At 53.6% G+C, this 10,394-nt stretch overlaps 1 protein-coding gene across 1 annotated transcript; it reads right to left on the bottom strand.

The window, feature by feature from the left end:
• Window positions 1–3,999: 3,999 nt before the first annotated feature.
• On the bottom strand, window positions 4,000–6,820 carry SYT8 (synaptotagmin VIII). Its single transcript, XM_010189233.1, has 8 exons — window positions 6,703–6,820; window positions 6,188–6,345; window positions 5,947–6,042; window positions 5,546–5,713; window positions 5,169–5,336; window positions 4,870–4,987; window positions 4,324–4,457; window positions 4,000–4,233 (listed from the first exon to the last, which is right to left on the bottom strand). Exons 1-8 carry the CDS (start codon window positions 6,818–6,820, stop codon window positions 4,000–4,002), a joined length of 1,194 nt encoding a protein of 397 aa, XP_010187535.1.
• Between the last annotated feature and the right edge of the window lie 3,574 nt (window positions 6,821–10,394).

The raw sequence follows: 10,394 nt of genomic DNA, 5'->3' as shown, positions 1-10,394 counted from the left end.
GTGCGGTAGGCTGGCCGCAGCCCCCGCCGCCTCGCCTCTCATCCGCTCAGCCAGCCCGGGGTGCCGGCTTTTCCCCCACCCGCCTTGCAACGTCGCTGGCGAGCCTTGTCTCAGGCCTCCCTCCGCCATCGCACGCCGCCGGTGCCGCACGGGACCCCGGCTCCTTTGCGAGGGTCTCGAACAAAACCCAGCCGCCCCCCTCTCGCTTGACCTCTGGGTTTTGAACTTGAAAGCATCGTGGTCCCACATATATCTTTTCCTCCCTCTCTGCAGTCACAAGAGGATAAAAAGTTCTTTAAAAGAAAAAGATGCAAACCTGCATAAGCTGCTGCAAATCCAGGAGCAGGGACTTTTGAAAAGAAACTGTTGCATGGCAAAGTACACATTTCACTATAAAATGGTGAGACATAAAGATGCTAGTTATCGAATATTTATAAAACGGGCACGCTTGCTCCTTGTGAGAAAAGCTTAGATACTCTCCAGCTCTCAAAAACTGTGACACTAGCCAAAAAATCTGTGGCTGGATCACAGCCAGCACATAACCAGGCTGAATGATGACAGCTCATAATAATTTTTGTCTCACAGCAGATGACTGGCAACAAGCACATACAAAGCTCAGCCTTCTCCTGGTGTGGCTCTCCTGTTTGATTTCCTGAAGTGCAGGGATAAATATAAAAATCACTGAATGAGGGAATAATTTGCTTTTGGAGGGACTTCTGGAGGTCAGAAGTCTTGGATCTGGATGTAAATAATTGAGATCATAAGTCTTAATAGCAAACATCTGAATTTTCAGTACTTCTTGTCCCCTTTAACAGACCTCTGCCTGGCCCAAGCCCTGCTTTTTGCTGTGCCACCAACCTGCAAAGCTGATAATTAAAATGCAGAGAGACTGTCGCTTGTGTGAAGCAGAGGAACAAACTCCCCACCGGCTGCCTGGGCACCACAGACTGTGCAGACTGGCTTTAGACACCTGCTTTTCCTCCCTTTAACCCACCAGCAAAATCCCCTCACCCCTGTGGTGCAGGAACAGGAATGGGCTGGCTCCTACCACCTGGAAAAAGCTACCTGGAAACCCTTAGCATGGCAACACAGGTGCCAACTGGCTCTGTGGCAATGGAAACAGGCTTGCACCACAGCATCACGGCTTTCTCTCCCTCTCACACATGTGTTTCATCTCCAGAAGAAATCTTGAGTGGTGGGGCTCTAACAGGGGCCACAGATCAGGTGACGCAGAGGCCCAGCTCGGAGCACGTCCCTGCCCTGCCCTGCCCTGCCCTCTAGATGCATCATCATCACAGACCCAAGCTGAGGAGGAGCTGGTTTCAGCCTCCTTTATCTTCTCTTCTTGTTGCTTCCTCCACCAGGAAATCCTCCTGCTCCAGTACCTCCAAGGAGCATCAGTTGGGCAGGAGATGCTCAAACGTCTGCTCTTGGTGAATGGGGGACAGCTGGCCTTGTCAAGGCTACAGGGAGGTGAAAAGGAGATGATGGCATGCAAGGCAGGACTGTCCTCCTCATGAACAGGCTCCGGAGCAGCCTGCATTCACTTTGGGTGAAATAAGCCATGAAATGAAGCCCAGCTCCACCAGCCCTGCTTCAAACAGCTGCCAGCAGATTAAAAAAGGATCCTGATGGAGGAGGAAAGCACTCAAAGCCTTGTTGAAAGAGCACGAGGCAGACTGAGAAGGAAAAGAAAGGATGGAGGAAGAAAGCAGCCTTGGTGGTGCATTAAAAACTGGAGCTAGGTGGAGATCATCCCCACCTGCTCACCCCTCCCTCTTGAGCAAACAGATCAGTTTGCTGAGTTTAACAGCACCAAGGCTCAGCCCAGGCTGTCTGGAGCTGGCCCAGCCAGGCACTTGCTCGCAGGATCCTCAGCTTCCCCCCAAAAAGCACCATAGGCTTCCCTTATTGGCTGTGCTCACACAGGATTGTGCTGATGATTCAGGCTCTGAGTGGGGCCAAAGCTGGAGAGAGAAATGGTGGGCACTGGTACTGGGGGTAGCATTTCCCAAGGAGGGGATGCCCCTGCACCTTCTTCAGCCGCATCTGTTTTGGGACTAATATGCATGTGCTTTTATGCTTAGCTGCAAAAATTATGCTGTGAACCTCAAGGCCATGACTTCAAAAAAGGGGACTGGAAAAAGCCCACAACTACACACAAGTAAGAAATGCCTGTGTCCAACATCTCCAAAAGCCCTTCTGGGTTCTGCATGGCCCTAGATCACCATGCAGCATCCTCAAAAATCAAGCTGGTGATGGATTTGGGACCCCAAACCCAATTCACAGATGTTCCCTTCTGCACAGCCCGTTCCAACCTGATTTAAAGCTGAGACTGAAGGTTGAGACTTCAAAGCATCCCTTTACTCATTCTTGGGTGACTGATTTCCTCCTCCATCTCATTAGCAGCTGCCAGCAGATGCTGTTTCCCCAGCAGAAGCCACACTTAATTTGTTACAGCCATCTTGAAACCACCCTGCCATTTCTTCCTCATCACAGCCACAGCAAAGCCTGGAGAATATTTATCAAGGAGCAGATGCAGCAGCTTTCTATAGTTAAGCCCAGGTCATTAATCTCTATCAAGAGTTTTCATAATCTTCCTCAGCTCACCATGTTTGTTTAACTGTCGGATGGTTGCTCTGTGGAGCTCTGGGTAATTGCAGATTAACTGCTTTTCAGTATTAATGGCTCTTCATTACTGCGCTGGGCTCTCTCCCCTTCAGAGCCCAGGCAATAGCTATTATTCTTATACTTTCATTTTTACTTTTGTGCTGAAATACAATGCTATGATCCCAAATCTTCGGTGTGCTGTGGCTGCTTTGTAGCAAAAGTATTTCAGAGCAAGGGTAATTCCCTCCAGCCAAATGCAGCAAGCTTCCTGCCACAGATGGCTCAGAGGAGCTGCTCCCAAGCCACCCCAAACTGCAGCATACTCAAATATGGGTAGGCACCTTTCTGATGTCCTCATCCTTCTAGAGGGGATCTTTACTTATGTAGCCCCAGCCCCAAGGCCCCATGAAGCAGGGCAAGGCAGGACGTGTGGCCACAAAAACCTCCCGGATTACACAAAGCTCACCCAGAAGTGACACAAAGGCTGCAACCCAGCCTTCATCAGAGTAGTGTGATCTGATCATGACACAAAAGCAAGAGCCTCAGCCCCTCCACCCTGGCAGCATCTCCAGGTGCCAGGGGTGCAAAACTTGCTGTGCCAGCACAGTAGAACCACACAGGGTGGGTGGAGCCAATACTGCACTGCTTCATCTTCACGTTTTGTGGCGATGGTTGCTGGTGAGTCCCATCCCCTGAGTCATATCTTGGGGTGCATAAGACAGCACAGACGGGAAATGGGCTAAGAGCAAAGTTGTGTGGACAATCAGTGGCTGATTTTGCTGTCTCATTTAGACTCTAGCCAGGACACAAAGCATGCTTATTGCAGAGGCACTAAAGAGCTGGTCTTGTATGTCCAACACCTTCCTCACCAGCCTGTCCTCTTTCTCTCCTCAAGTCTCTTAGGGTGCTTCAAGGTCTTGGTCTTGTTTAAAAGACTTCACAGGACACATAAAACCTTCCCAAGGGATCACCTCTTGCCAAGTTATTAACAACCAAAGAAACTGCCACCCGGGATGTCAGCAGGTTAATCCTCTGCTTTAAAAATACCAATAGACTCAGTGGTTTTGCATGAGCTTGAATCTCTGTATATTTGTCACTGCAGCCCATGATCAGCTGGGATGAGCTGGCTCCTGCACTCGTGCCATTCCCTCTAGCAACCTCTGCTCTGTGTCCAGCCTTGCCCCAGGGTGCCAAGCTGTCCTACTCCAGGCATTACACAGAACATGAGCTGCACCAGCAGCCAGATCATCTCTTGGCCAAAAAGAGCCTCTGGTCTCCTCTTTGCTAACACTGAGCTGGCACCAACATGTCTAGATGCTGCTGAGCAGAAGCCCCTCATCCCTCCACAAGCCCTCTGTCCTGCCACTCAGGTGGTGGAGGAGACCCCCACTATCTGTGGGGCAGGGGCAGCTTGAGATGGGACTTCAGCCCCAGGGCTTTGTCAACCACATCGGGGGGCTGCAGGCTGTGCCACTGGGCAAGGGGCCTGCGTGGGCTGGACAGCATGTCGGACCAGTGCCGCAGCTGGTTGCCCGTCGCACGGCAGCCTAGAAAGAGTTTGCCAATGGGCTCGTTCTTGGTCACTTTGTCGTGATCCCAGACGGAGATGACCACGTCCACGTTCTGCAAGAGCAACACAAGGCAGAGGGTCAGTGGGAGGGGGCTAGGCACAGTGAGGACCCACTCAGCCCAGGGTGCTGCAGGGAAACCCACCTGGATCTGATTGAAAGGCACCTCAAAAACAAACACCTCATTGAAGTAAGGGCTTAACGTGTTTTTCTTCACACTTGTCGTCTTCTTCTTCCATTTCTTCCTGTTCAGGATGAGATGCACCTTGACAAAAGGATCTGAGGAGCAAGAGGACATGGCTGGCACAAGTGAATTTTTGACTGAAGAGCTCAGCCAGGAAAAAGCTTCCCTGGGCCATTTCCAAGCAGAGCACAGCATCCCACTTGGCACTCCTTGTGGTGAGCATCCCTTGCCAGCCACTCTAGAGCTCACCTCGCCCTGACTCCTCCTGTCACAAGCTCCCCATACCATCCAGCCATGACATCTCCTCCTGGGAGACACCTCCAGCTCTGTCTAAAGCTGGAGTATCTGTGCTAGGGAAGGCTGGGAGCCAGCCAAGGGCTAGGTGTGGTGGTGGCAGCAGTAAACAGATCGCAGCACTGAGATCTTTCAAGGCTTTGCAGCTCTTGGTGCCATCATTAAGGTCTGGACAGGAGTAGGGAGATCTGAGTACAAGCAGCCCCTGCTGACCTGAGAGCCCATGGGAGTCCATCCGCTTCAGCTTCTTGGCTTCCAGGATGAGCACTGTCAGCTTGCCAGTGCTGGGAACATAGCGCAGCGAGAAGCAGATCTCACCCAGCTGCTCTTCCTGATGGAGAGATGACAGTGATGAGCACTGGGCAGAGGAGCTGGGTCACCTGGAACTGGAGCACCAGGCTGGCCCCAGGTTTCCTAGGCCTCCTCCACCTTCATGCTTGTCTCCAGGGGTGGTGGCAAGCAAAGCAACAGTGCATCCCTCCCAGCATAATTTCCCACCTGCCAGGACCAACCTCCACTTTACTGGCCACTGCCAGGTCGCTCCACTGCTCGATGATGTGCTGCAGGCTGACGCTGGCCAGAGGCAGGCGGACCTCACCAATGATGTCGTGCTTGGAAAAGCGGTTAAAGTCGTAGACCTGCATCACCAGTGTGGATTCAGGCACCTCTGCATGGGGTACCTGCAAGGGAGGACCCAAAAGCCTGGACTCACTCCTTGGTGGCAGCCCTGCCCCATGGGATGGGGTGGCAGATGCAATAACAGGTCTTCCTCTCTGATGCTTCCCAGTTGCAAAGGCATCTCCCTGCCTGGAGAGGTTTTCACCCAGGGAGCAGTGCCCATGCAATGCTCTTGTGGGACCAAAAACCATCATCAGATATATCTTCCTACCTGAAAAGTGAAGCTCTCATTGAAGACAGGGTTCAGGGTCTTGCGGTAAACCTTGGTCTCATACTTCTTCTTTGTGTCGGATGTTAGGTACACGACCACGTATGGATCGGATGTGCCTCCACTGTCCATGGCCTTCAGCTCCGCTGCCTGCTTCACGCTGACTCTCAGCTTAAAGGAGTGATGCACAAGGTCACCAGGTGGAGGATGGGGCCACACGACCAGGAGTTTAGTGGGAAGGAAGTGAGTGCAGCAGGGAGGACACCTCCATACCACGCAGGTGTAAAAGCAGGCTGCAGATGGGAGGGAGGTGCAAGAGGGTACGGGCAGCTGTGGGCAGCAAAGAAGGACCATGCAAGAGCAAAACCTTTTCCCTGCCATGCCGTGGCCACAAGCATCCCCACCTCCTGTGTGCGGAAGTTGTATTCCAGGCAGTACTGCAGCTTTCCTCGCACCATCTGCTCCATATCTTGCTCCAGGTCCTCCATCTCAGGCTGGACCTGCAGCAGAGAGCAGCATTACCCTCAGGATGTGCTCAGCCACATCCTGGCCATGCTGTGCTCCCACCACCCCTGGGACCAGGCAGTGTGGGAGCAAACCTCTCAGGGAGAAAGGAGGTGGGGGAGAGGGGAGAGCAGTACGCACGAGACTGGCCGTGGTGGAGCTGCTGATGGCGTGCAAGCTGACTCTCTCCTTCTTCTTGGGCTTCTTCTTGCAACAGCAGCACCTGATGATGCAGATGAGGAAGAGGAGGAAGAGAACGGCCACTGCCACAATCACGGTGATGAGAGCCCATTTGGGTACTGGTGCAATATTCAGGGAGTGGAGATGGACAGAAGAGTTAAAACCAAGCAAAAACATATGGAGTGCATTTAAACACCTTTCTGGTGCTATCACATTAAGAAGCTGTACTTTCAATATTCCCCCCCCATAATCCTGGACAGGCCTCATGCAGGGAGGCTGCAACTGGAGATCATTCCTCAAACGGGCAGCAAGGATGCCCTGTGCTCCCAGAGCAGTGTGATGCCACTCTGCAGCATCCCCATCCCAATTGACCCTGATGGAAGAAGAGATCTGGAGGGAGGGAGAAGGGGATACACAGCCAGGAGCCCCCCGAATGACACTGCCTGAGAGAGCAGGGCAAGCACCACTATACTCACGTGGGATCCGGCTAAGCCTGCTGCCCAGGAAGCCCAGTTGAGCCATGGTGGCGATGGCCATAGGGCTGCTGGTGAGCGGGGAGGCTGTCACTCTGCCTTTCCTGGCTGCCACTGCCATGGCTAAGCTGTGGTGACCTGGGGATCCAAGCAAAATTAACAGGGTGGGGATTTGTTTTCCAGTTTTGTGTTTGCTGCCAGTAGCCCAGAGCTCTAATGAGAGCAAACACAATTAAAACACAGAGCCCAGCCTAAGCATTTAAGGCTTGGCCACTTTAGCAATGAGGTGTGAAATGGAGCCTGAGGGAGCCATGGGCAGGGAGAGCTCTGCGCCAGCAGGCCTCTTGCCTACAGCCTTCACATTTATACCCTACAAGCCTGCCTTCAGAAAGAGGGGGATGCATTATTAGGGAGTTTTCCCAGCCCCAGGCAAGCCCCACCATTAGCTAACACCCTCTATTGGGTATTTTTCCCCTCTGGCAGGGCTGAGGAGCAGGATCTTAAGCTCCCGGGCTTATCGCAGAGCTGGTGCCTGCATTGCAGGTGGCAGTGGTGCCACCAGGCTGGTATCACACTGACTGAGAAACTCTGTGTAAGCCCAACCCATACACACGGCAACACCGACGCAGCTTAAGGGAAGGCTTCACGTTTAAAGCAGAATGGTTTTTCACTACTGCTCTCCCCATAGCAAGGCTCTTATTGTAGCATGAATGCTTCCTCGTAGGCAAAACTTCATTCTTGCCTCCTTTCAGGTGAGCAGCAGTAGTGGGAGAGGTGTGGCAGGAGCCAGGCTGCATGGCGAGCAGGTCTGCAGCCACCACAGCGCTGGTGGCACCCGGCCCCGTGCCATGACCAAGGCTGGCAGGTATGTGCCTGTTTGCCTTGGCTGCCCCAGCTGCCTACCCTGCATCTGAGCAGGTCCCTGCTAAAGCAGCCACCACCGCCTCTCTCTGCCTGCACTCGCCCACATTCAACCCACCCCACACGGCTCCTTTCACAGGGATCCTCCCAGGGAGAAACCACCTCTGCGCTTCCCTCCGCTGAGTCCACGAAGCCAGCAAGAGACTTTAATTTTTCCTACAGTGGGCTTTGCCACATGTGGCTTTAGAGCCAGAGGGACGTGAGAATTGCTGTCATCCCTGTGGCATCACTGGGGCAATGAGGTGCATGTTAAGTGTCTTACCCAGGGCCACCTGGGACATGTGTGCCATTGGACACTCCAGCTCTACTCACAGCCTTGCTACAAGCAGCTTTAATGATCAGTTTCTCCTGTCCCCACACATGGAAATTGGTGGCCAGTGATATTTAGGATGTGCCAGGCTGCAGCTTCAGGCTGTGGTTGTGGGTAGACATGACAGCGCTGGTGAACAGGCACCCACCCAGCACAGAATTAGGTGTCTCAGCACTTCTTCCCTGCCACATGTCATGGGCTGTGTCACATTAGTCTGATATTGGCCCTGGCTTAAAAAAGAAGATCATCCCAGCCCCATGGGGTGACCTGAGCCCCTCTTCTGGAGATGATGGGGACAGCCCTGATGTGGTCTGGGAGAGGCAGAGCAGCCTTAGCGGGCTCTACAGGGAGCATCAAGAACCCCTGCTCCTAGAAAAGGCTCTGGGGAAGCCTTGCTTCTCGCTCCCACCCTGTGCCGACTAGGGTCCCGAAACCAGACTTACCGACGCGTCTCCTTCCCAGCCTCAGTCTCCCTTCCCCGCTGCACAGGCTCTGGGTCCAGCCACCACACGCGGCAGGGTCATGCTGCAGGGTGAGATGGGACCCCGCCAGGTGCAGAGCTGAGGGTGCAGCAGGGATGGTGGCTGCACAGCATGGCCGAAACAGGAAAGTTTGCTTTGCCAGCCCAGGTATTGGGCGGCCCCAGCAGCTTCGTCAGCCCCACCTCACTGCTGACCCAAGAGGTGCTCATGCAGGTGAAAAGCCAGCGGGGAACTCCCTGCCAGACCAGGAAGCAAAGCTTGCATTCCTGGCTGTGAGAAGTTGGTGGGCATCGCTGCTCGGCTCTGTGCCCCAGCAAATTTGCTTCTTCAAGTTATCACTGCAGCGATGCTGGGCTGGACCGCATGGCTGCTGGCACTTGGTGCAAGGAGACAGGTGCATGGCTGCATCCATCCCTGGTAAGCTCTGCACTTAGGGAGCCCAGCTCGTTGGCTCACAGGAGCACACAGTGGCTTAATGCACCATGTGAGGGCCTGGGAAATGCATGTGGCAGAAGGGATGAATGGGGATGCTCCACTCCAACATGACAGGGAGGACAGATGAGATGAGAGGATACTCATGACAGATGAGATGATGTGGCTCCACCCCCCAGTGCCAACAGGAGCAGCACCAGGCGCTCGACAAGGAGCAATTTCACCAGCATCTCTGTTGCATTAAATTTATGCTTGCACACTTCTTCCCTTGCTGCCAGTTCAGCAAAGTCAGCCTAAAACCCGCCTTATCACATCAGAAATTTTGGGTGGGGCCGGAAGCAGGGAGGGATGCTGCCAGTGCCTGATGGCTGACGCAGACACAGGGGGAGAGGCCTCGGAAACCAGACCTGTCAGTTCTGCCCAGCCACCCTGGCTAACCAGTCCTGCCAAATTTTCACATGGCCACCAAGGCGCTGCCTCACCGGGTGCCTGGCCATGGTAGAGGTGCTGGGGCTGCCCCTTGGCCACCCAAAGCACGGTCCCTCTCACAAGCACCCTGCGCTTACGCTGCTTAGAGAAGCATCATCTCCAGGAGCAAGAGATGCTGCAGGAATAATGCTGCAGAAATAATGCTGGGGTAAAAACATAGATGCCAAAAGACTTTTTGCTCTAAACTGGCAGTCCCATAAGATGCAGAGGAGAAATCTGTAAAAGGGACAAGGGAAAAGGGAACGTGCTCAGTAAAATCAGTCAGGGAAAGGGGGTTTGCATATGCATACTAAAAGCTGAATATATTAGTAGCCTTTTTGAGAGTCTGTTTGCTAGAGACAAGCATCTTGGTGAAGTCATACTCTGCAAGACCCCAGTTGCAGCCCGCACTTTTGGGAGGAGATTTGGTGATGCTGGTGATAACCTGGTCCCACACAGGGGGACAGCTGCTTGGCCTTAATGCAGGTGAGTTTGGTCTCCTTTGGCTGGAGCCAGGCTTGGAATGCTGCTTCTCTGGGCCATCTTCCAGGCTGGGCAGGGGAAAAGCTGCAGGATGGCAGCTGCTCCTGTGTTGAAATACCCCAGCAGCATGAGCCTTGAAGGGCTGGGTGCCACACAGCCCACCTGGAAAAGCAGGATCCCAGCCTAAAAATCACCCTTGCTCAGGGCAGTGTGTAAGAAGCAGCTTTCAGAAAAGAAGGTCTCTTTTAGACCCATTATAGTAAAATTGCAAATGCGGTCAGTCCCCACTGCACCCCACCACAGTCTGCACCAGCATTTCTCCCCGGTCCAACTCCCTCCATCTGCCTGCATACCCTGCAAGCTGCTCTCGAGCAGGTACCCCTATATTTTTGGTCAAAACCACAACCATTACGTATTCAAGGGCTGGGAAATGAGCAGTCAGGAGGCACGCTAGAAATACCCCGGCTACAGAAACAAGACATCGCCGCAGCACTCGTGGGCAGCGAGCACAAGTTCCGAGGGAACCTGAAAAGCAGGAGCAGGGCCGAGCCCCGTCCCCAGAGCGTGTCCGCGGCGCAGGCCAGGCCCTGGCAGCTGCA

Source organism: Mesitornis unicolor, unplaced genomic scaffold (assembly GCF_000695765.1).
Source record: "Mesitornis unicolor isolate BGI_N332 unplaced genomic scaffold, ASM69576v1 scaffold22097, whole genome shotgun sequence".
Taxonomy (NCBI): Eukaryota; Metazoa; Chordata; class Aves; order Mesitornithiformes; family Mesitornithidae; genus Mesitornis; species Mesitornis unicolor.
The sequence above is the reverse complement of the archived record's forward strand: the minus strand, read 5'-3'. Positions and strand labels throughout refer to the sequence as shown.

Coding starts and splice junctions, on each gene's coding strand:
- SYT8 (XM_010189233.1), bottom strand. CDS start 6,820: ATGGCAGTGGCAGCCAGGAAAGGCAGAGTGACAGCCTCCCCGCTCACC. Junction 6,346..6,702: donor CAGGCTTAGCCGGATCCCAC/GTGAGTATAGTG, acceptor ATATTGCACCAG/TACCCAAATGGGCTCTCATC. Junction 4,988..5,168: donor CAGTGGCCAGTAAAGTGGAG/GTTGGTCCTGGC, acceptor TCTCTCCATCAG/GAAGAGCAGCTGGGTGAGAT.